The sequence below is a fragment of the Sycon ciliatum genome, chromosome 8 (assembly GCF_964019385.1).
Source record: "Sycon ciliatum chromosome 8, ocSycCili1.1, whole genome shotgun sequence".
Lineage (NCBI taxonomy): Eukaryota > Metazoa > Porifera > Calcarea > Leucosolenida > Sycettidae > Sycon > Sycon ciliatum.
In genome coordinates this window covers 12,233,976-12,259,966 of record NC_088650.1, presented here as the reverse complement: position 1 = coordinate 12,259,966, position 25,991 = coordinate 12,233,976, and the positions used below count along the sequence as shown (strand labels likewise).

Genomic DNA, 25,991 nt, shown 5'->3' with positions numbered 1-25,991 from the left:
CGGGAAAGGGTGATACAGGTTTTATGCAGGGAAAGATGACGACGCTCATGGCAGTTGAGGGAGAATTTTGCCTAATTTTTGGCAATTGATTTTGTTTCTCCTATCATATCACTGGGTTCCTAAGTCACCAATGTAGTGGGAAATGATGAGTTCTGTTCTTTGCTGTGATGACGAGTGGGAATTTGGGGTCGTAACCTCAATGTACCTCTTTTATTAGGAAGAAACTATATTCCCTATTTTTCTAAGTTCGTCGAGTCGAGAAGTAGACGAATTGCAGCTGCCAGAAGCCGCGGACACGAGGCAGTCATTAGAAACCTCAGTAAGTACATAATTGTGTGCCCTGTGATAGAAATAGTCTGAGCATACCAGCACGGCTAAGCCGATGGCACTAATTGAAAGACTTTGTATATCATTTCGATAATTTTTATACATATTGTTGTCATGTGGAAAACGAGTATACCAGCAGCCACTAAAAGTATACAAAGTGATAAAACGTATCTAGTTCTGGTGTACACAGTTTCCTCTGAGACAAAAATGCGATAATACTCATAAAAAGGACACACTTCAGGCTCATTACAAACATCTTGAAAGTTTTTGTCTTCACAAGTATACTTTCAAGCCTTCTCATCAGGTGAAATACAGGCAAGAGAAAAGGAACAGGAACAGTGGATTAAATACAGTAAGAAGGTGGTAAAACAGCGCAAAAAGAAAGAAAGAAAGAAAGAAGATAGCTAAAGTAAACAGCGAAAATTGCAATAATGACACAAAGGTGCAAATGCGAGAAAACTCAATAAGCGCGACATGTAGTGTGACAACAAGAGACAACCACTGGACATACATGTAACTAACGAGGTTTTGACGACCTACCTAACAGCCTAAGTGTGAATTTGATTTGTTTCTGTTTGCAAAGGTTGGGTTTCCTTGTGTGGATGTATACAGCTTCCAAAACATTCAGCAATCTAGCACTGCGTACACGTGACACAATCGAAAAACAATCATCCGAATACACAGCACGACAATCAGGATGCTCAAACAAATGACTAGCAATGGACGACTCATACTTATCAGAACTAACATCAGAACAATCAGCATGTGCGGTGGACACATCCGATTTCACATGGCTAGTCGAGTGGACCCTAGCCGTTGCCTCTGTCTGTGCTTTAGTCGCTGCCATCGCCGCCGTTGCCGATCTTGTTATTCTTCTGGTTGATGTGGTTCCTGTCACTGCCACGCACGTAGGTGTCTTGTCCGGTTGTTTTTCTGGTGGTCTAGTTAATTGTGAGGTGACGTTCCTTGGTGTTGATGCCGCTGCGTTGGACCATCTTGTACCAGGATGATTCTTTGCTGGACGTCCCCTCCGTGGTCGAGTGGATCGTGCGTGTTGTGGAATAAGGTGTAGCGGTGCGTGTTGTCGGATGCGTGCGTCCAGATGTTGAAGAGTCCTACCTACATATCGGCTCTCACATTGCCGACACTCGAAGTGATAAATCAACTTGGATAATTGGCCTGTAGGTAGGACGTCCTTCCTCACCGTGAACGCACGCACCGTGGAGTAGATGAAGCGAATATGAACATTATGGTAATTGGACTCCACGGCAGACTTAACCCGACGCTGAACCATACGTGATACTGACTCGCCCTTCCACGGTAAACATAGGTATACTGGTTTAGCGGAAACTTCAGCATTCTTCTTTGGACTGGTCTCAGTTACATACTTCACAATAACAGACTCGGGGTATCCATTGAGACGAAAAAGCGCCCGTAACTTCTCCAACTCCTGCTCCAACCTTGAAGACGAACAAAGGCGACGTGCACGATCCACCAAATTACGCAACAAATTGATCTTATACAGTGTCGCGCAAAACGAATCCCAAACAATGTACAAGCCAGTGAACGTAGGCTTGCGATAGACCGACGTGACAACACCACCATCAATTGACTTCTCAACGAGCACATCAAGAAAAGGTAGACGATCTGACTCCTCAAATTCACACGTGAAATCCAACATACCATCAACAACCTTCCTCAGCAGATCGACACTGCGCGACACTGTATAAGATCAATTTGTTGCGTAATTTGGTGGATCGTGCACGTCGCCTTTGTTCGTCTTCAAGGTTGGAGCAGGAGTTGGAGAAGTTACGGGCGCTTTTTCGTCTCAATGGATACCCCGAGTCTGTTATTGTGAAGTATGTAACTGAGACCAGTCCAAAGAAGAATGCTGAAGTTTCCGCTAAACCAGTATACCTATGTTTACCGTGGAAGGGCGAGTCAGTATCACGTATGGTTCAGCGTCGGGTTAAGTCTGCCGTGGAGTCCAATTACCATAATGTTCATATTCGCTTCATCTACTCCACGGTGCGTGCGTTCACGGTGAGGAAGGACGTCCTACCTACAGGCCAATTATCCAAGTTGATTTATCACTTCGAGTGTCGGCAATGTGAGAGCCGATATGTAGGTAGGACTCTTCAACATCTGGACGCACGCATCCGACAACACGCACCGCTACACCTTATTCCACAACACGCACGATCCACTCGACCACGGAGGGGACGTCCAGCAAAGAATCATCCTGGTACAAGATGGTCCAACGCAGCGGCATCAACACCAAGGAACGTCACCTCACAATTAACTAGACCACCAGAAAAACAACCGGACAAGACACCTACGTGCGTGGCAGTGACAGGAACCACATCAACCAGAAGAATAACAAGATCGGCAACGGCGGCGATGGCAGCGACTAAAGCACAGACAGAGGCAACGGCTAGGGTCCACTCGACTAGCCATGTGAAATCGGATGTGTCCACCGCACATGCTGATTGTTCTGATGTTAGTTCTGATAAGTATGAGTCGTCCATTGCTAGTCATTTGTTTGAGCATCCTGATTGTCGTGCTGTGTATTCGGATGATTGTTTTTCGATTGTGTCACGTGTACGCAGTGCTAGATTGCTGAATGTTTTGGAAGCTGTATACATCCACACAAGGAAACCCAACCTTTGCAAACAGAAACAAATCAAATTCACACTTAGGCTGTTAGGTAGGTCGTCAAAACCTCGTTAGTTACATGTATGTCCAGTGGTTGTCTCTTGTTGTCGCACTACATGTCGCGCTTATTGAGTTTTCTCGCATTTGCACCTTTGTGTCATTATTGCAATTTTCGCTGTTTACTTTAGCTATCTTCTTTCTTTCTTTCTTTCTTTTTGCGCTGTTTTACCACCTTCTTACTGTATTTAATCCACTGTTCCTGTTCCTTTTCTCTTGCCTGTATTTCACCTGATGAGAAGGCTTGAAAGTATACTTGTGAAGACAAAAACTTTCAAGATGTTTGTAATGAGCCTGAAGTGTGTCCTTTTTATGAGTATTAGTTCTGGTGTCTGAACTATTGTAGTGCATTTGTGAACTGTCCTGAAATACCTCAGCTCTCAGAAACCATCAAAACGCTCTTGGAAAAAAGATACAATATGTAGTTACGTGTGTGTGTGGGTTTAAAATTGTACATACATACATGTACGTGCATTTCTGTCCACTAACATTGCTTGCGGTTGAACAAATCGTGCAGCTCCTTCAGGTCAACACCGAGAAATGAGGCCGGACCTTTGGCATTGGAAATAATTCACCCCAAAATGGACATACCTGAAACAGCAAAGCCATTAGTTAAAATTTCAAAACCTCAGCAAGCACAGAGATGTCAACGGTGTGAAATTGAACACTTCCAGACAGTTACACACAACATACAAGGTATGCTTGCAGACCAGTTGCAGATTTGAGACTATTTTAAATCTGCGTGAACATGCATAACACAATTATGACATTATACACGCATCCAAATATGCAAACCGGTACATGTACTTGCATACATGTACATACTTACACGTAGCTCAATTGCTGGAGGTGGTGGCGCTTGGCATGTTCTGGCAGTTGTGACACTTGCAACCTGGGCCACACAACCCATTTGCCTTCACCAGCCTGTGCCCTGACCATCATGTGTACCTGCTCCGCCATTGCCGAAACTCCCTTTTCTGATTCTGTCCTGTTGTTTACTACAGGTATGTCCGTGGCAAGCTTGTCGTGTGACATTGAAGCGCATCGCTGGGTGGAAAGAGCATCATGCAAGGGTCTGTTGCGTGTTGCACCCTCTCCGTAGCAACAGGATACCACGTTTTTTTCACATTCGGGTATACAACTTCAATGTGCTCTGCCAACACTTCCATTATCTGGCTGAGAAGCCATTTTGCTGGTTTGTGTGAGCCTGTGGCAGCGTGGTGCATGAAGTGGTCGTGCAGTGTGACCAACAAAACTGCACTCTTTGAGAGCAGTTGCTCTCCAGCAAGCACGAGTGTTGCCGCTGGAGCCGTGTGTATGCCCCGCTGTGCTATAACAATGGCATTCAATTGGTAATCTGCGCTTGCGTAGCCGTCTACTGTAACCAAGGCCAGGTGTGCATTGTAGCACTTGGTACAGTAGACGGCGTCCTCTGAAACAGTGATGCCCTCATCCTTCAGCTTTGCTGCCACAACCTGGTAATTTGCAGCCTTCCGCAATGGCTCTAGCTCCATTGGCGCATGGCAATCGCCACAGTGGTGCTTACGGCCGCTGGTCAGCTGGCTAAAGTGCTTGGAGCACACCACTGCATCCTTTATGTCCTGCCCATCCTGCAACAGCAGCGAGTCAGTTTGTGTGGGTGGATAGCGTGTATATGCATCGGCATCGCAATCTGCCACGGAGCATTGCCGGTGCCGGACGGGTGGTGTGTCCACACTGCTGCTGCTGCTGCCGCTGTTGGTGCTGCTGTTGGTGGTGGTGGTGCTGCTGCTGCTGCGTGTAAGGGATTTCTTGCAAGGCCAGCAAATACATGCATGGCTGCCCATGGTGCAGTGATTAATTGTTGCCAGTTGCTGATTGACGTGTTGTGGGTGTACTTCCCGTCAAGTGCATTCACTCCACATATGCCACAGGGACCACATGAACGCTCGGGGTGGAGGTCTGCAGCATGGCTGCGCCTACCAGGCATGGTGTTTCAAGTCTAAAAACATGTAGAAAATAAAGAAAAAATAGGGTATATGAAATTGGCTGTCCTGAAAGTATGGTAGCCCGGACACGAACGAACTCCGGGATGTGAGGAGAGGAAGACTTACTGCGCCCCAGACTGGGAAGTATGTCACGGTGAAGCCGCGGCTAAGGTCATGGCACTAAATGAAACTTTTGAAAACAAGAATCTCGTCGAAATGGCAGTCTGGATAAGGAGGCGAAAAAAGGATCTTCATAAGCACTGGGCAAACTTTTAACGGCAATTTAGGGAAGAAATATACCTAATAAGGATAAATTTCGGCAAAGGCTGATGCGATACGAAGGAATAGCTCAGTAAAACAGAAAGTTTACGGTCTGTCAATGGACGTCAAGGTATAGGCCTTGACGGATTATGCTAGCATAATTTTTCGCATAATTCCTACCAAAATCGAATAATCGCATAATTCGAGGCAAATTGCATACGAATCGCATAAAATTGTAATAATCCGCCTGTTCGCATCAAATTCCATACAGTTGTACATGTTCTACAAGTACGAGTACAAGTAGATGCACTAGGAAGTTGAAGGTTTACGACTCCCTTGATAACATGTCCAGTCCACTACAATCAGTGATGGTCGTAGCTAGGTCGGACGTTGCGTTGACCCCGTTGAACTTTTGCTACTACAGTACAACGCCCTCTACAAAAAAATTCGTAAAATGGCAATAAATAAGATAAATTGTGCACTCATAACAACAGCAAAAATGAAGAAAGTCAAGTTCCATAACGTTTTCTTGTGACTGTCATCAGTGGAACGCCGTCACATAAAAATGTAATAACTAAAACACACACTTATATACATGTAGCTAATATGGTTTCAGGTAGAAATACAGCAGCTAACAGGTACAAAAAGCGAAGTTACGCACCATTACATTCATTCACACAGTATCACATTCATCTGCCACTACCTTTCTCACATACACTATATTCACACATTGCAAAGGTGCAAACTTCGCTTTTTGTACCTGTTAGCTGCTGTATTTCTACCTGAAACCATATTAGCTACATGTATATAAGTGTGTGTTTTAGTTATTACATTTTTATGTGACGGCGTTCCACTGATGACAGCACAAGAAAACGTTATGGAACTTGACTTTCTTCATTTTTGCTGTTGTTATGAGTGCACAATTTATCTTATTTATTGCCATTTTACGACTATTGTCTCCCCGTCGATTGTTACAAAAAAATTCCCCTGTTATTTTGCACAGAACCATTATGCATTAGCAGCATATGTGAGCATAATGCGGCATAATATGATAACTTTAAGCATAAAAATAGCATAATTCTGCAATTTTTTCAGCAATGCGAAAAGCATAATTTCACGAAAATATTAGCATAATCCGTCAAGGCCTATCAAGGTATGCCTTTCACACGATCTTCTCTCTCAACACTCAAATTTCGCGCCGCGCGGAAAATAAAAGTCACGGAAAAAGAAGGTTTTTTTTAATCTGGCGATCGGACTGGGCTAACACCCAGATTACAACTATTCGAACGCTAACGCGTTAACGCGCGAATCGTGTAGCCACCACCACGTGCTGAGGTCGTGCGCTGTTCATGTACTTGCTTCGCCCGCATGCCACGTTCGGCCAGGCAACGCTGGCCGGGTGCATGCTGCTAGTACTGTATAAGTACAGAACAGAACAACAAGGACAATCAAGGCTTGTTTGCTGCGACTTGAAGTTTCATGCTCTCGCAATCATCAGGCAGCATATTATACAAGTACAAATTTTCGTTCACGAAATCTTTCGTTATTTCACTCCACCAGCCGGCTTGTTTATATATTATAATACGTACTAGATTTCGTTTTTGGTCCAGGTCTGCCACCCCGATCGAACGTTCAGAAAAAAAATTAAGTTTGGTACAAACTTTAGTTATTTCGTGCCCCCTAACGAATATAGCGAACGAAAATGTGTACTTACATGTAAACAGACTCAGTAGTAAGACAGTACACATGATAGATGCATGCTTAGCTCGACGCCGGCGCCTCCAGCCTCGCCGCCCCTTGTAGAGTGTGTGGTTTGCGAAGGCTGGACAGCAAAAAATCTGTCACTTGACAGGCACTGCTGAGGCAGCGCGCGCCGCGACTCAGGCCACGGATGGCAGCCAGGTCCTAGGAGTCGTCAAATACGGTGTTATGGCGACTCCCTGATGACAGCGGGGTCCATGAGCCATGACCGTGGCTTGTTGACCGTGGTGGCGAGCAACCGCCTTGCTTAGTATTTCTCGTGCTGGCTGCTCCATATTTCCGAGTCCAACACCAACCGGCAAAAATAATTGTGTTGTCCTACCTAGGCCACGCCACGCCAAGCCGTAGCCTAGTCTGTGCACACAATAATTGCCACTAATTTGTGGAAAGCAGACTAAACGGCTCGGGTGTTGTGTTCTGTATGGTTGGCAATAGCGGTGGAAGTACTACTACAGTACTAGCACTAGTACTAGTAACGGGAGCTCGCCCCATCTGGCTTGGGCAGTGGCATAGGCTGTGAAAGGCAATGTCTTTGGCCGACAGACAGCATCGCTATGATAGGAACCAGCCGAAGCCAAAGGCAAAGGAGGAGACGTCCAGTCGATGGTCATGCTGTGGCTGCAATGGGGAGCTGGTGGATGCCAGGTTATTGCCTTGCTTACATTCAGTTTGTATCAAGTGCAGGGTCGCTGGCACAGCAAGGGACAAAGATGAATGTTTCACCTGCGGGACATGTGCCTACATCGTCGGTCCTCGCCAAATGGACACTCTGCAAGTGGACTATTTGGCACTGGACTATGTGGCGTTGCAGAAACTGCGTAATCCACACCAGTCCAACAACTGCGGAGAGTGTATAGATGCGGAAATAGCCAGCCATCGCTGTGCAAGTTGTAGTCAGTTTCTGTGCACTTTCCATGAAACAGCTCATAGACGTAGCAAAGCTACTCATGATCATAAAACCATTCCTCTCAGCCAACTCCAGTCATCCAGCGCAGCAACTGCTGATGATGGAAAGGTATCCGTTGATATTGCTGAACTGGCTGTAGCACGCAGTCCATTGATGTGCGTCCACCACAAACAGAAAGAACTGGAGTTGTATTGTGAGAGCTGTTCTCAGTGTATATGCAGAGATTGTGTATTGGTGGATCACAAATTGCATGCATACATGTTCATACCAAACGCCATCGAAAGAATGAAGATGTGGCAGGATGTTCCACAGTTGGACCACATGGTGACACAGTTTCAAGCCACACTGACGAGCATCGAGTGGTCCAAGGAGACTCTCGCCACCAATTTCCTTGCAACGAGTCAGAACATGGAGAAAGCTGCCATTGAAGCCAAGCGGCTTGTTGATGTTCGACTGAACGAGCTCCTTTCAGACGTGGACAGAGTTTACCAAAAGAAGAGCATTGCTCTGGAGAATCAAGAGATAGCATTGAAACGACTGCAGGAGAATGTGATGTGTGCGTCAGGATTTGCAAAGTCAATGGAGGAATGTGCCAGCCCATCGCAACGACTTATTCTGAACGGCTTTGTGGATGCTCGCTTGAAGAGCTTGCTGCATGCTTCGCAAAAAGAGTCCTCCCTCGCCCATGATGACGGATCTTTATCAGCAGTGCTTGATCTCTCTGATGTAAAGGATTCTCTGAAGCAGTTTGGCTGTGTCACGTCCACAGCCACAAGTGGAGAGAGTAGCCTGCGTCTTCCCACTAACTGCTATACTGGCCAACCCGTCACAGCCACTGTCAACCTGGCAGATGCAAGCGGACACCCCACATCCAATATCAACAGCGGTGCTATCAGCTGCACAGTTTCTGCTCCCGATGGCAGAGTTCGAAAAGTAATCTGCGCTACTGTTGAGAGCTCCAAAGCCATTTTCAACTTCATCCCCGCGTGTGGACCAGGCAAATACGCTGTGAATGCTACCATTGCTGGCCTTCCTGCTAAAGCTTCGCCAGCCATTGCCAATGTGTCGAAACCACCATGGATCTTCGGCCACACTTCCAAATCATACACACTCCGCCAGAGCCATGGAGTTAAAGAAACCGGCATCCAGCTGTCCTTGACTGGGCTTCACGCTAAATTTGAGGATGAGGAGCAAGCGGGAAGGAATCAACGAAGACAGGGTGCGTGGATGGCCTACGGAAACCAGCAGTACGGAACAGACGCACCACAAAGGCTGATCGCTGCAGCGAAGGCGATACCCAAAACGATCAATGGACCTGCGATCAAGTGGCATATCAAGTTTGAAGTGCACAATGTCGGCAATGGAGAAGAGATCTCAGACCCGGCAATTGGCGTTGGGCTCTTGGTGAACGAAAAATCAGAGGCAATGAAGGCATTGGTTAGAAGTAACACCCGAAATGACTTCGAGACCTATGCTGGCAGTGCTGTCACTCTCTTCTCGTCAGGCAATGCTATGTGTGGCAAGGCGACTTGCTACAACCCACATCGTGGCGGACCTAATACCGATGGTGGGGATGCTGAGCCAGACTTCAAGTTTCGCAATGGTGATCAACTGACCCTGGAGTATATCCCTGAACGTGACTTTCTGGTCGTCACCCAACCACACGGCAATGTGAAGTACGTAGTTGACCTTCTGACTCCGTCTAAGAAGGTCCTGCCACTTGACAGTGACATCGACATGGCATTCAAGTCACGTCATCTGCCAGAACAGTATCATAATACGTTATTGTCGTCAGAGCACGTTTTCGAAGAGTCTGACATTCACTATAGTTACGCAGCTGGGACTCAACCTTCACGTTCTCAGCAGTTTGGTGTGATTTCAAGCATCTGTCCAGCTGTGTGGCTGTCAGCCAAATTTAGCGGCGATGTTCACCTGTCGTTTCCGGCTGATTAGTGTAACTCAGTTGCTCAGCTAGTGCCGGTCAAACCCACGCCAGGATGTTAGGACCTCTGTCTTTGAATATCACTTTATATAATTGTCCAGATTATCTTTGTGCTTTGCCCTTATCACCGTGACTGCTTCCCTTGATACGACACGCTGTCACATGTGCAATACTCTGTTTTTTAAACACAGAGCTCACGATCACATTATAGTGTTTGGAGTAAGAATGCAATTGGAAAGATGGCTGCTCCCACATTGGAGCTCCCGATTCTCCGCCGACTAGACTTGAGATTTGACTGACTCACGACTGCCACCCAGAGTACATGCGGCTGCACGTGACAACTGGAACTTTTGTTGCTAAATGCTTGTGATGTGTGATACCTGCCTGGCACCCACAACATTCTGGTGAGTGCAATCCCGCTTTTTTGCCATTTTTCCTCAACTAGATATTTTTTTGATAGGATTGCTGACCAGTTGGATCAATCACTTCTAATAGAGTGTGAATCCGTTGGCATCAGTCTCAGTGTACATTTGCTTGCTCTGGACTGGCGCGGTATTGCTGCTAGACTCTCTGTCAGTAATGTTGTTGTTGATTTTTATTTTACTTCGCAAGGCCAAACGGGCAATGGTGCCCAATTCTATGGAAGCGAATTAACACAGCGCCACACAGTAGAACCCCCCCCCTCCCCCCGCATGACATGTGGTTCCTTGGCGTATTGTTTTGCTTTGCCTGCTGTCTGCCGCCTGCTACATACCCTGAATGGTTTCAACTCAATTACAAGAAGTATAAAATTTGCTTTGCTCTGCATATACTGTACTGTTATCTGCCACAATATTCTTCCTTTGTTCTCTTTTTCCTTCATGTAAACACCTGCCTTTCTTTCACTAAATGTTCAAAGCTTCAGCTTGGGTTTAATTTGGCCAAATTGAAATTATTGTGTAAGCACGCATCCACATGGTCCAGATATAATAATGTAGATACTTTCAGCTTATTCCCTTGCATTATTTAAAGAAAAAGGAGTATAGTTTCATGCCTCTGTTAACGCAATTCCGAGAGAACTCACTTCGCCTGCTTACATCAAGAATAGCCCATTGCATCTAAGCACACATCCACAGGGTACAGATATTTATTTATTTGTAACATGGAAGTTGTAGGCACAATTTATTATACTTATTTTATTCGAAGCAATACATTGCTGGGTTAGCCAATGACCACTTTGGTTGGCGATTGCAGGTTTTTTTTTAGCTAACCACGGCTAACAAGGGAAAGAGTATTAAAGAAGTCAAAAAGAAAAGGAAAAGAAGAAAGAAGCAAATATGGACTAAACTTGTGGTCTAAAGCAAGGCGTTCCTGAATGCTGTTAAGGGGGCAGCCTACCCATAAATTTCATATGGCATTCAATTGACCGTAACTTTGGTGTTTCTCAATGGATTTGAGTGAAATTTTGACCACACACTCCTGCCACTATGCTGGCCCTCAGGACATGATTAACAAGTTCTTGCGCCTCACTGACAGGCTTTCCAGGCCGGAAAAACTCAAATTTCCGGCATAGTGCCACGGTGTGCGAGCCACCCAGGAGCCAAACAAATGCATTTACAATTTTTTCACATTTTCGTGCTCATTCTGTTCGTGCGCGGGATTCAAACCTAGAACAAGTCCAGAAGCAGCCATGGGTGATGGGGTAGGGCCCCTCAACGAGGCCCTGGAATCTGTCACAACGGAACGAGTGGGCGTTCTCTCACACACTCCCACAGACCCAAGTCCATTTTTGGATTTTTTTAGGTTTAGCACGTGCTACGAGGTCGTACCTTTGATACAACATCCAGTGCTGGGACCTCCACAGCAAGCCATTTCCACAGCGCTGCACACCAAATCCAGGATACCCTCAGAAACCAGCAAAGACTACCACTCACGTTTCACTACTGCCTAGTACTGAATCCTACCTGACTTCTTGACACTACTCAAACTTGCCAAAGTCACTAAATCAACGTCAACTACAATAATCAAGCCACATATCTGCAACGTCACGAGGGTGCTGGCAAAAGTCCTGCTGCACGGCGGCGGGCTTCGCCCGCCGCCATGCAGCCCAATACGTGGCTCAAAAACCTGATTTTTTGGACTTGGAGCAAAATTCTGCACACTTTCACGTGTTTCCATGATACGACAAGTTGCGCACGGTCTGCTCACATTCAAATACAGTGCTGCCACAAATTTAATGACAGCGTGCAACAAAAAAATCTTTCCTTGCAAGGGCACATTTTCGGCCATAACTCTTGAACGGCCGGTCAGATCGGGACACAGTTTTCAGAGAATTTGCAGCTATTCATGCTCTTTCAACTGACGTAGCACTCAATATGAATTTACAAATTCGATTTTTCAGCGAATTTTTGGGTAGTCTGCCACCTTAAACTAGAAAGACCCTTTGTCTCCTGGTGCAGCAAAAGCCACTGCAAATAGCCATTGAAAAGGGGGAGTCTAGCAATGCAGAAGAGCGGGCTAGAGGAAGGGGAGTTGGTTCCTAGTGGGGCTATCCCGTCGGAACCAGTCAAATAGTTTAAGGTGCGGGGGTATTTTGGAAAGTCGAATACTATGGATAAAACAGTACATCATGATTCATCGTCTTTCTAGGAGTGGTCTGGTCGAGGATAACATAATGAGAGCGACACTAGAACGTGACTTGAGCATATGATAACGAATCTTTTAAAAGGAGGGAACGATTATGAATTTCCAGTTTCTGCTGTTGGGCAATATAATTTGTCCAGGCAGTACAGCAGTAGTCAAAATGCGGCAAGATATATGTAGGACTCTGTGACCAGTCAAGGCCCCATGACCAATCACGGTCCCCGTGACCAGTCAAACAGTCACAATGCCCCATGGCCATGATGACCAGTCACAAATCACCATACACAGGGGCGGATCCAGGATTTTTCCAAGGAGGGTTCAATTTTTTCCCACCCTACCCACAATGACGAAATGATGACATACTCATGTACATGATTGTATAACAAGTTCACACGTTCGCGTTATCGGTACCAAATAATACTTGAACATGCCCGCTGCTATACAAATGTAACTTCAGTACCCCTGTTTTCAACACTCTGCAGCTAAAACATTATTGAAGACACGTAGCACAAGGAAGAAATTTTCAATTTCTTTACTGCAGAATAGCTGATTGGTACTTTCCGATTCCAGCAGCTTGTCTGTAATAATTGTCCATAATTTTGTACTCCGAGCCGCCCGATGTTGACTCCACTGTACAGTAGGTTCCATAAGGCAGGCTTCCTGCAGCTTTCGTGTCTCAGTCATAATTGTCCCCAGTTCGGAGAAATTTGATTATTGGATGATAGGACGTTGAACTTGAAGGTGGTTTTCAAAGTCTCGCTCTTTGTTTTACCTTCGACACTAGTGGCTACACTTTTCTTTGGAGTGTCACCAAAATTCAATGGCAGCTGGTCTTGATCCTGCCTCCTTTAGACGCTTCGACGAACTCTAAGACAGCTCAAAAAGCACGAGCCGTGACGACAATTACAGCACTGCACGGCCACTATTCAGGATCTAGTTTTTGAAACTAATACTTATGTACTTTCGAAGTTTCCGCAGCAGCTCAACAAATGCATGCACCTCTTTCTCCGAAGTGAACGCGTAGCTGTAGATCTATATTCAGTGGAGACCTACTTTAGTCTTTGTATTATCTACAGCTAGCTACGTACAAGACAACAATGTTCAATGACTATGTCATAATAATTATAGATCTACCAAGCTGCATAGCTAGCGGACCTCTCTGGTCTGCAGGTCACAGCATGGAGCGAGCACGTCGCAAGGGCATGGGTTCGTGGTCACACCCGAACTATGGTTGATATGGTGGTAAAGACACACCTGGCAATCTGGCGGTAAACACACGCCTGCCCACACACGCGCTCTAGGCTGCAAAGTTAGTTCTGGCACAGAGCTCTCCTTCTCACCACCACCACCATCAGTTCGCGCCTGGCGCCTGGTCGATGCATGGCTGGCGGTATCCGGCATAGCAGGCTGGTACATCAAGTAGCGCATGGCACATAGATGATGACACAGCAACGACATAGCTCGATTGCGACGTACGTTTCGTCCCCGCTGGACTCATCAGGCAATCTTCTTCTTGGATGTCTTCATACGGAGCTTGACTCGGGAGAATGAAGTTGAAGACACCACTGCAGCTGTACTTATGGTTGATATGGTGGTAAAGACACACCTGGCAATATGGCGGTAAACACACGCCTGCCCACACACGCTCTCTAGGCTGCAAAGTTCTGGCACAGAGCTCTCCTTCTCACCACCACCACCATCAGTTCGCGCCTGGCGCCTGGTCGATGCATGGCTGGCAGTATCCGGCATAGCAGGCTGGTACATCAAGTAGCGCATGGCACATAGATGATGACACAGCAACGACATAGCTCGATTGCGACGTACGTTTCGTCCCCGCTGGACTCATCAGGCAATCTTCTTGGATGTCTTCATACGGAGTCAAGCTCCGTATGAAGATTGCCTGATGAGTCCAGCGGGACGAAACGTACGTCGCAATCGAGCTATGTCGTTGCTGTGTCATCATCTATGTGCCATGCGCTACTTGATGTACCAGCCTGCTATGCCGGATACCGCCAGCCATGTATCGACCAGGTGCCAGGCGCGAAGTGATGGTGGTGGTGGTGAGAAGGAGAACTCTGTGCCAGAACTTTGCAGCCTAGAGTAGTAGAGAGCGTGTGTGGGCAGCCGTGTGTTTACCGCCATATTGCCAGGTGTGTCTTTACCACCATATCAACCATAAGTACAGCTGCAGTGGTGTCTTCAACTTCATACACCCAAACTATGGTTGGAAAAAATCAGGAGGGTTAGTTCGTGTGTAGTCACAGGCAGAATGTAGGTATTTCTGTATTATTATTATCTCTTTTCAAACAATCCACAAGCCAAGAAGTGATGCGCAGACGGCTCAACTTACGAATGATATATCTCAGGAAACATTGCTCGCAGCGCTTCGTGAGTTGCTTCTACTGACAGCTGAGTGTTTTCTATTTGACCTGGATATTTAGATGGTTGAATTTGAGCGAGATCTGATTGAGTTACAATCTGTTGAAGTTTTGCATTCTTGTCAGATCGATCGTGCGCTCTGCCAAAAAATGCCCAAAACGTAGCTCGTTTGGAACATTTGGGGGGGGGGGGGTTGTGCCTGGAGAGCACTATAATAAGTGGTGAACTTCAGGCACAATCTTCCTCAGCCTACTCAAGCTCAACTGATGAGGGGTGAATTCCCCTAAAAAATGTGTATTGAGCAAGGAGTGGTGCGTTCTTGCAGGTTTGCCGAGTCGAAGGTTCGATGGACTTCTCTCCTACGGTGTGCTCAGGATGGCAGTCGTGAGTCAGTCAAGTGTCAAGTCAAGTCGGCGCGCGAGCTCCAGTGTGGGGAGCAAACCTTTTCTTACAAATCATCGCCGAAGTTGCGACCACTATTTCGCATAATAAAAAGAAATATAAATATTCGGCGAGGAGACCCTCCACCACAGTTATGTTACATGTATCTACAACTAACTTTGAATGCCGACATTGTGCTAGTCGGGACGTTGGTAGGACTGTTCAGCACCTGAACGCACGCATCAAACAACACACACCACTTCACATTCTCCCACCCAACGCACAATCGGAGAGGCAAAAGCACGAGATGCCTGGAAACCATCATTTGCCCACATTGCCGGAGAGTTCTCTGCCACTGTCCGCCTTTCCATCTCTGACGTCGGTGTTGGAGGGGCGCCGCCATTGGTACTGCCTTCTGGGGCACCCGTATCTGTGCCATCGGGGTGCCTTGCTTGGGGCGGTACCGCTGGTGGTTTCGGCACCCTTGCCTCCCTGACCCTCCTCCTTCCGGGTCTGTGGAGATGGAGAGTGACCCCGACAAGCGATGCATGTGCTCCGTCGGAATCAGTATTGACTGCAGCATTGGAATTACCTACAGAGTCAGTAGAGGCATTAGCAATCACGGCAACACCACCACATGCTTCATGACATATACACAACAACTACAACGAATCCACCACTCAGGACGGAAAATGGAAGACCACACAGATCAACAGCAGATTACACCAGGACTTACGCATTCACCAGTGTTCACTGTCAACATAAAACCCATACTCCCGGTTTTTATGATTGCACAACCGTTGCACCATAACCTATTCATGCAGTGACAATATTTATATTTATATTTATTACAACATCTCAAGACTCGGTGGAAACACCGGCCAATGTTAAGAGCAGGTGGTCGCTAAAACCAGAGGTCGCTTTACACCAGGTTTTACTGTAATTGAACTTTCTCCGGCACACACCTGGAGATAGCTTACTGGAACTTCACTGAGCTTAGCAATAGAAGTAAAAAAACTAACAAGTGGAAGAGCAGCAGGACAAACAGGAAGCCCAAGACGACAGAGAATGCCGACCAAGAACAGGTCCTAGCCAACGATAAGACTTCCAAGAAGTTACAGTAACTAGGCCTTAGAAGTTGCGACTTCGGCGGTGTATTGAGCAGGGAGTGGTGCTTTATTTCAGGTTTGCAGAGCGGAAGGTGCGACGTGCTCCTCGTGTGCTTCGGATGGCAGTCGTGAATCATTCAAGTGTCAAGTTGGGCAAGAAGCGTGTGGTCCTCGTTGGAGCAACCAACTTTAGTAACTAGGCCTTTGCGGATAATGCCGGCAGAAAAATTGGCAGAATTCGGTACTTTTTTCTGGTACCTTTCGTGCATGTTTGGTATGTGGATAAAGAAATGGAGCAGAATTCGAGGAATTGCCCGCCGTAAGGTTTGCATGGTTCCGCCAATTTCACTGCTTTTCGAGCAGAATCTACCCCCTTTTCGAGCATTATCCGCCAAAACCTAACAGTAACAACGAAGAGGTGTCATGCATAAGCAAAAGAAATTGCCTTTAAATGTGTGCGAGTAGGAAAGTGACGAAACGTGGGTGTGGAATATAATAGGAGACAGAGGAATAATAGAGCCAGCTGTTGAGAGGTGAGTTGCGTATAATAAGTACTTGTCATCTACAATGTGTAAGCTAGTCTGTTGTGTATGTAAACACTATTGTAAGTCATTGCAGTAGGAGATGTGTGCGCGTGCTAGTGTGTGCGGGGTAAGACCTGTCAGGCGAATATACATGTACAGTGAAACCTGTCTAAGACGACCACCGCTCAAGGGACGTTCACAACGTGGTCTCTGTTACCAGGTGGTCTCCTTATCCGGGGTTATTTGACTGAAAACAGCACCCCTTGATCTTGCTTTTAGTGGTCTTCAAGGACAGGTGGTTGCCTTATTCGAGTGGTCGCCTTGACAGGCTTTGCATATATGTACAATGCACATTTTACATGTATGCAAAGAGATGATTGTGTCCGAGTGCTAACGTTAGGTATACACGTGTCATAACCAGCTTTGACAGTTTTCAGTTTTGACAGTTTTCAGTTTTGACAGTTTGCGCACATGCAGGATACTACAGTACATGATTGTACTTTAGTATGCAATGAGGTAAAAATAGATGTAATAGTGCAGCATTTTTTTATAATTTTTTTTACCACATGTATAACTATAAGCAGGGCAGGGATATTACACACCTGCGTCACAAGTGGCTGTACAAATTAGATGTAATAAAAATAGATGTAAAAGTGCAGTATGCAGCAGTTCAGTACATGTATAACTATAACGTAGTTTAAGCAAGGCAGGGATATTACACATCTGCGTCACAAATGGTTGTACAAATTGTGTGGAGAAACAGAAACAGCTTCGGAAGTTTCGCTTGTGCCAGGCCACCACCATGTCTGACTACACTAAGTCTAAGGTTAGGTGGCAGATGCAGCGCCTGGGCATAGCGCGCACCTTCTAATATTTTGTTCGCGTCAACGCCTCGACGTGACGTTCGACCACTTTGAGTTTGAAAAGCGAAACATCTTAGCGCAAAATCATCTTGCCCTTAGCAGACTTCTAGTACTACTACTAGTTGGAGCGGTTTAGTTTCGTCTGCAATACTGACGGGAAGTTGGACATCGTAGCGTTGTAACACTACCGGTATAGAGCAGTGTGTTCTGCGAGATTGACAAACAGGTGAGTTATCGTTCTTTTACCTATCCATAGTACTAGCTAGTTACTGTTTCTACATTGTATGGTCTGGTGCAGCTAGGGTCCAGCGGATTCTGCCGGCGGAAAAATTGGCAGAATTCCGTACTTTTTCTGGTAAGTTTCATGCATGTTTGGTATGTGGATAAAGAAATGGAGCAGAATTCGAGGAATTGCCCCCCCCCCCCATAAGGTTTGTATGGTTCTACCAATTTCACTGCTTTTCGAGCAGAATCCGCCGGTCCCTAGCTACATGTACATGTAGGTGCAGCAAGTGCGCAGCAGGACTCTAGAAAGATGCCGGGTGGTGGGGTTCGGCTGGACAACGATTTATACAACACCCTACCCGACATGTACTATTGGCGTAGTGAATACATAACATTATTATGTGACCCAACAATCAAGTAAATAATTTTATTCGAAGTAGGGTTTTAACGTGTCTTAGTAGCAACCGTATTTCATGCGCATAGCTGTCAGTTTCGGAAATCGTGTGCCAACCGAGACTTTGCCACGTTAATGCATAATCATGAATGAGAATGTTCTTGTGTGCTTTCCAATGTCCTTTTGATCGCATACTTAAACCTCGCGAAGAACGACAACTCGCGAATGCCAACACTGTTCTGAATTTCTCATGGCTAATCGAGGGTCTGTATTCGTATGGTGGACTATAATAATTATAAACAAAAACTACTCTGTGATTGCGATGCTGAATCCACCAGTGCAATTGTATGCAAAAGACCATTATTAGACAACACCAAACTTCACATGCCCTTGAATACAAGCCCGGAGAGGAGGGAACTCCTTAAAAGAGGGTTTCATAACTTTCATTTTTCCATTGGCTCAGTCTCAGAGACAGGGGTAATATTCTTGACGGGTCGCCATTCAAGAGAGGGTTCTAATCACGCAAGTACGGCATATTCCCATTCATCTCACCATAATGCCCTCACGTTTATAATATTCCCTGTACAGGAAAAGACAAAACCAGTACGGTGCCCATCAAGCAAGATGTCACTGCAAGGTAAGAGCTCACTGTTTGGCCAGACTGGCTGCGCTCTCAAACCATTCAAAACTAGTGCTGTCAACCGGGGTTAACCCCACTGTTTGACATTGTGTTAGGGCCTACAAAATAATAAGTCATGTGCAATAGGTCATGTACATTGTTCGCTGCATACATGCAAGGAAATTCTTTTTCCTTCACAACCCCTACTTATCAGCAGTGGTTGGATAATTCCCGCCCTCTTCACATTGGCTGGCGTTCCCGCTCCGCCTCGAGGTATCGCAGTAAAAACAAAATAGATAACATAAATTGGATTGGATTGGATTGGATTGGATTTTATAGTGGTGACTATAACACACTTGCCTAATAACAATAGATAGGGTCCAGCGGATAATGCCGGCATTATATTCGGCATTATGAGACTATCCGATCATCAGAGCATTATGGAGCATTAGAAAGGAACAAGACGAGCATTATGTGAGGTTTCAGCGGCATAACGAGTTTCATAGTGGATAATGTCGGGAAATATAAGGTTTTTGGCAACAATCGGCTAAAGCCATGAGGTGCAACGCCATGTATTGTACCGGCACATAACTTTGTGATTTGTAGACACGTAACACATTTAGCGCTAATGCTACATTTACCTGACTTCATACATGTAATGCCATTGCTACATAAAGTCTTTATGTAGCAATGTAGTCAGGTAAATGTACAGGTGATGTAGCATGCCCAACGTTGCAACTGAGGCTGTTACATAATATCCGGAACGATGATTTACGAGGAGTTCTTTTTTAGAAATCATGAAGAGCCATGGAGGATACTAGACGTCCGCGAAGTGAATATCAAAGAGACGAAGAGGAGTTTTCCTGTTATGCCATAGGCTCTGGCCATAGCATATCTCTAGCGATACTGAAGAAAACATTCATCTATTGATAAATTTGGACCTGGATGAAGGAGCTGCTATATACAGAAAGAGCTTGTTCCAAATAACTGCCTTTGCCGAGTCCAGATCAGCAGGCTCGAAAAGAACTAGAATTTCTCATGGACGCATTACCAAGTCGATTTGAGTGCACAGGAGCGCCTGTCTTACTTTCCTGGTGAAGCACGTACAGTTCGTCGTGGACGATTGTAATGCAAGGCCTACAGTCAAGTGCTATCAGAAAAGAAAAGTATTGTGGCCAACCATTAATATTTTGCCTCCACGCAACCTCAGGAGAAGAAGACAGCGCAAGCAGAAGATGTAGAGCGGCAAAACAACTTCTGACCATGTGTTTTCAGGATTTCCGCAAATGGGAGGGATCTCGATCTGAGATCGTCTGTCGACTGGCTTCACGTGAGCTGTTTCAGATGAAGACTGGCATTTTTCACAGAGTGGAAGCAGTGACATCTTGTCTGCAGGCAGGAACACCACTTCCCATGATATGCTTCCAGCATCCAAATTACCACCAGCAATAATGGTTTCACCTCTCACTACATGGATAAGCAAGGGAAAAGATTCGATACACCCACTATTCAGCCACAGCCCTGCATCAAAGTTGCAATGGAGAGCAACCAATGGAGACTCGATCCAGTCGTATAGTGCTAAGAAGTGGTGGAGCTCATGAGAGATATTGTAGCAGCTTCAGAGCCAGATCGACTAAATGCGTCCTTTCCTGGAAGTTTGACAATGTGCAGCCTTTCTTCCATTTTTGTTCCAAACCAAGAGCATTATAGGCGTTGTTGAAGCATTATAAGCAGCACTACAAGGTAGTTTTTGGAGCATTATGATTAGAATTATACGAACATTTTCGGAGCATTATCAGCTGGACACTAACAATAGACCCACTCGAGGGAAAGATGCAAAAAGATATGAATAATTAATATAATAGACTACCGGTATTGGAGAGGTGATCATGTTCGCATTTTGCATAGCTGGAAGTCATAAGTACTAGCGTGAAAAAGCAAGGCATTGGGGTAACAGTTTCTTTAAACGGGCGGAGTTATCCACACAGCGAGCTAGAGGGTGTAAATCATTCCACAGCTTAGCACATTGGAAGGAAGCGCCGTGACGGGCAAAGGCAGTTCTGAACATGGGCAACTTAAGAGTGCGTGATACAAGGCTGCGCGTTGCAAGACCATTATTTAAACGCTCGAACATTTGACTTCATGTGACACTACAGCGGTCTATAAATAGATTCAAGACAGAAATGCTGGGATGCTTGGTTTGTTATGATATGCGCTCATCCAGAATTTGTTTTGAGTGTGGAGAGCTATGGTCGGTTGAGCACATCTACACAATGTACCATATGCTCACTAGGAGAACGAGGGTACAACTTGGATTACACCCGTTCAGTGTCAACGACGAGATAACTCGTCATAGACCATCTCTAAGACTAAGGGCGATGCGTCCGGTATGAAGATGGTTCTACGACCGCGGCGTATGAATGCACAGTTCTTCAATGTACAGTATGTAAATGCCGGGTGGGGCGCCCATGGTGTTTAAGTGCCCATCGAGTACATGTACTTCGTAGGCATAGAAGACGTTCTGATACTTTTTTTAAGCATGTGCTCGATTTTAGAAGAAATTGTACAACCATGTACATTGTGTGGAAACATGTACGGATACATGGCTGTGCGTGTATGTATGTACATGTATGTGTATGTGTGTGTGTGTGTGTGTATGTGTGTGTATGCATGTGTATGTGTGTATGTGTGTATGTATGTGTGTGTGTGTGTATGTATGTGTGTGTGTGTATGTGTGTGTATGCATGTGTATGTGTGTGTATGTGTGTATGTATGTGTGTGTGTGTGTGTGTGTGTGTGTGTGTGTGTGTGTATGTATGTGTATGTGTGTGTGTGTGTGTGTATGTGTGTGTGTGTGTATGTGTGTGTATGTGTGTGTATGTGTGTGTATGCATGTGTATGTGTGTGTATGTGTGTGTGTGTATGTGTGTGTGTATGTATGTATGTGTGTGTGTGTGTGTGTGTGTGTGTATGTGTGTGTATGTGTGTGTGTGTGTATGTGTGTGTGTGTGTGTATGTGTGTGTGTGTGTGTATGTGTGTGTGTGTGTATGTGTGTGTGTGTGTATGTGTGTATGTGTGTGTGTGTGTGTGTGTGTGTGTGTGTGTGTGTGTGTGTGTGTGTGTGTGTGTGTGTGTGTGTGTGTGTGTGTGTGTGTGAGGTGAGGTGTGTGTGTGTGTGTGTTTTGTGTGCAGCCTTCTGAGTCAGTATTTCCTTGTGCCCTTGTCCGTGCTGGTGTCTCTCTTTGTCTCTTGTAACGGCGTGTTTACATGCTTACTTCTCTCTGTTTCTCTCTGCTTCTCTCTGTTTCTCAATGTTTCTCTCTGTTTCTCAATGCTTCTCCTTCACAGACCGCTATCAGTCTACGACATCATCGTATGGCCTTTCCCTGCTGTTCATTTTCTGTGTTGTTATGGAGGTTGAAGCAAGCCGGGAAGAAATGGCTGTCGGAGTTATATGTGGCACGGCTCTTTTCCTTTTTGGTATGTTCTTCTTCTTGTGTTACTATCTTAAAAGGCGTTATGATGAGGATGTTCTTGATGCAGACTCGGGCGTTTTTGATCTGGACGCAAATGTTCACCCTGTGCATTTCGGGGCAGGTGCTGGCTCTGTGCATTTCCATGCATGTCACTATGGCCCGGTGCATTTCCAGGCAGACACTGGTACTGCTCAGCTGAACCCAGATCATGGAGTTGATGTCGAAGCAGGTGCTGGCAATGTTGATCCCCAGGCACATGCTGGCAATGTCGATCATCATCCGGGCCCAGATGCTGGCAATGTGGATCTCGTGGCTAACGCAGGTGCTGGCAATGTTGATTTCCCGCCAGATGCTGGCAATCTTGATCTCCAGGCGGATGTTGGCAATGTGGATTTGAAGGCAGGCGCCGGCAGTGTTGACCTTCACCCAGATTGTGGCAGTATTCAGCTCGAGGCAGATGCTTTCGAGGCAGATGCTGGCAATGCCGATCTCGAGGCAGATGCTGGCAATGCCGATCTCGAGGCAGATGCTGGCAATGCCGATCTCGATGCAGATGTTGCCAGAGTTGAGTCCAGCCCTGCTGAGGTGCAGCCGGATTCGAACGCGGAGGCGGAGTCCAAATGTTGAAGTTCAGTCCCGTGTGTTCTGAGGCTTCTCCACCTGTAGATGCGTGGGCACTTGCACTTGCACCACGAGCAGCAGCAGCTGGTGCTGTGCTATGTACATCTACTCCAGTTCAACCATGTCACGCGGTTCGTCACCTGCTTTTCCATGGCCCATGCGCAAGCCCCTGCAGCTCCAACGGATCTGCCCGGTGTTGAACTTCCATGGGGGGGGGGGGGAAGCGCAGAGCCATTCCAAGGATCGTGAACATTTGCAGACGATAGCGATGACGAATCGGGCCTGCCCAGTCAAGATGATGTCATCAGAGTAAGCATACACCTCATCACCTAAATGTAGCTTCATCGCTTACTAACTAATACTTATGATTCTATTATCAAAGCAGCGCATGGCACTGGCCAGCCTCTCGCAGGTTCACGAATGGCTCTCTCCACGTGTCTTAGTTCATTTTACTCATTTATCAAAATTACAGATAACAGATAAAGATGAAAGTCCCAGCTGAGCATGTTTAGGCACCATTGGTGGTACCTACATGTATGTCTATGGGGTTTCTCCTTTCAAAACCTGCAGTACTTGTGATCCTATGTATTTTGCCAGTTGTTGATACAGACACATGTCTGCATTGATAAAAAAAACGTTGTAGGTTTGATGTGTCGATGTACACGTATTGCATCTATTCATTCTATTGCCAGAAAAATTAATGGTTGCCATCATTTTCATCATAGACTGATAGCAGTGTATTCGTTTTAGACGTGCAATTGCGCCTACGTATATTGCAGTCAGCGTACATTCAAAGATTTTCAAAGACTTCGCGCATTATTATGTTATGGAGATACTTGTGAAGGTATGTAATCGATTTATCCTTTCTATTGTCTTAGCTGTCAACCGTGTCCTCCTTATAATGTAGCGTGTGATTGGTGAGGGCAGTCAGCTTCAGCAGTTCAGGTAATTCTCCGGTGTCCTCTGCATGTGTACTTACATTGCTGCAGTGCTCACTGAATCTAGCCACTGGTAGAGAGTTTAGTCTACTGTACGTTTTCTGAGCTCAACAGTCAGATGTAGCTCAGAGTCAAGGTACCGTATTTTCCGGAGTATACAATGTAATCCGCGCTTTAAACGCGAGCAATTCACCCATAAAAAGTCGATGCGGCATGTTAGATAGGATTGCATACATTATAATATTATGACATGCACATGTACTTGACTTGTTACACAGCAAACAGGCATAGATACGATAGTCAAATTGACGGTGATAAATTGGGTAGATGACGGTATTTCCTGACACGACAAACAATATGGGTGCTGCTTATACTCCAGTGTGGCTTCTACTCCATAAAGTGCGGCATTACTGTATAAAATCTAGTATTGCCTATTGGTCGGCATTGTACTACTGGTACATGACTGTACAATTGTCACGTGTCGCCAACCGAGTCGTGAATCATGTGACGTTCTCTGGGCACGACAACTCTAGTCCTACTAATTTAGTAGTACGAGGTGATTCGCAATTTTTGGACATGTAGCAATTTTTGGACAAATCAGTTAAATACGGAAGTAGAGTCCTCCTGAGTCGTTGTCCTTTCCTTGGTGGACAAATCTTTGACAAGAGTGTCTTCGTGTGGTCCTCAAGTTTCTTCGTGCCAATTTTTAGCGGTGAAGGCCGTTTCTTTCTGGGCGTTTTCTTTATTGTTCTTAGGTAATGTAATGAGTAATTTTGAAAATTTCGATTAATTAATAAATGATTGCGGATTCCGTTGACTCTACGTCGCATAACGGAGAGAATGTCGACATGGGGGATGTTGTATCCCTTCCATCAACTCCAGGGACTACGTCTTCCACCTCGAATCCGCCTGGAAGAGTCTCCTCGCCTTCTCAACCGGTGCGTTTGTGGAGGGGTTCTGGTCAGGAGAAATATCTTTTAGCAGTGCGAGCGTTCCACTCACCTGGCACCAGTGAACACTTCCTAACCAAGAAGGACGCAGCGGCTAGTTACGGCGCTAGCCCTCCACTCTTTGCGAAATATGAGAAGGAGATGGGCCACACTGGAGTGCTCTCCTCTGTTCTTGAATATGACGTCCATGAAAACCCTTGAGTGACCCTTTAAATTGTGTGTCACATTGAAAAGCCTTGAAAAGCTTGCTATGAACGGCCTGTCATTAGAACTCACATCAGCCGGTCTCATAGGCATAGCCTTACCCCATGTTCATGTCCTGTGCAAGTTTTACTTGTTCACACCATTGCAGACTGCTGCTAGATGCTATTTAATCTAGTTGTCCAATAATTGCTCGCATTGAAAAAGCAGTAGAAAAGACACCTTCGATCAGGTCAAGTTGTGGCCGCATGCTTCAACTCTATGCCTTCAGGTGTGTGTGGTGGTGGTAAAGCATAAGTGTGGCAGTAGAAAAGCAAGAAAGAAATTTAATTTATCTTACAAACCAACATAATGGGGTGCTATTTAATTTGAGTGTCCAAAAATAGCAAATGACCTCGTACTTGCTTGATATAGCTAGGCGAAACAGAAACCATCAAAAAGAAGGTATAAAGCAACAGCAAATGAACGCATGCGAGACACACCCAATTTTCTAAAATATTGATATACAATGTACATGTAGCTACATTGTGAAGAAGAGGTTGGTGTGACATCGGCGATAGTAGGGGAAGAGTCTGTTGCTCCCTACATGGGAGCTCGCGGTTTTCCTATTCAGGCACAATCTTCCTCAGCCTACTCAAGCTCAACTGATGAGGGGTGAATTCCCCGAAACACTGTGTATTGAGCAGGGAGTGGGCTTTCTTGCAGGTTTGCCGAGTGGACGGTTCGATGGACTTCTCGTGTGCTCTGGATGGCAGTCGTGATTCAGTCAAGTGAGAATTCAAGTCGGAAGGAAAACCGCGAGCTCCCATGT

At 45.8% G+C, this 25,991-nt stretch overlaps 2 protein-coding genes and 1 long non-coding RNA gene across 3 annotated transcripts; all 3 read left to right on the top strand.

Annotated features, from left to right (window-relative positions):
- The first annotated feature begins 250 nt into the window (after positions 1-250).
- On the top strand, positions 251-4,572 carry LOC135823275 (uncharacterized). The gene is made up of 2 exons (XR_010554646.1): positions 251-319; positions 4,044-4,572. It is a non-coding gene; the product is annotated as an uncharacterized LOC135823275 (long non-coding RNA).
- Positions 4,573-7,300: 2,728 nt separating this feature from the next.
- Positions 7,301-10,989, top strand: LOC135823454 (E3 ubiquitin-protein ligase TRIM71-like). The gene has a single exon (XM_065336302.1). The coding sequence runs from the start codon at positions 7,555-7,557 to the stop codon at positions 9,886-9,888; it is 2,334 nt and encodes a 777-aa protein (XP_065192374.1). The 5' UTR covers positions 7,301-7,554; the 3' UTR covers positions 9,889-10,989.
- A 6,966-nt stretch (positions 10,990-17,955) lies between these two features.
- LOC135823012 (uncharacterized) lies at positions 17,956-24,001 on the top strand. Its single transcript, XM_065335847.1, has 4 exons — positions 17,956-17,981; positions 18,054-18,110; positions 18,963-19,011; positions 22,343-24,001. The coding sequence occupies exons 3-4, from the start codon at positions 18,999-19,001 to the stop codon at positions 23,095-23,097; spliced, it is 768 nt and encodes a 255-aa protein (XP_065191919.1). The 5' UTR covers positions 17,956-17,981; positions 18,054-18,110; positions 18,963-18,998; the 3' UTR covers positions 23,098-24,001.
- The last annotated feature ends 1,990 nt before the right edge of the window (positions 24,002-25,991 follow it).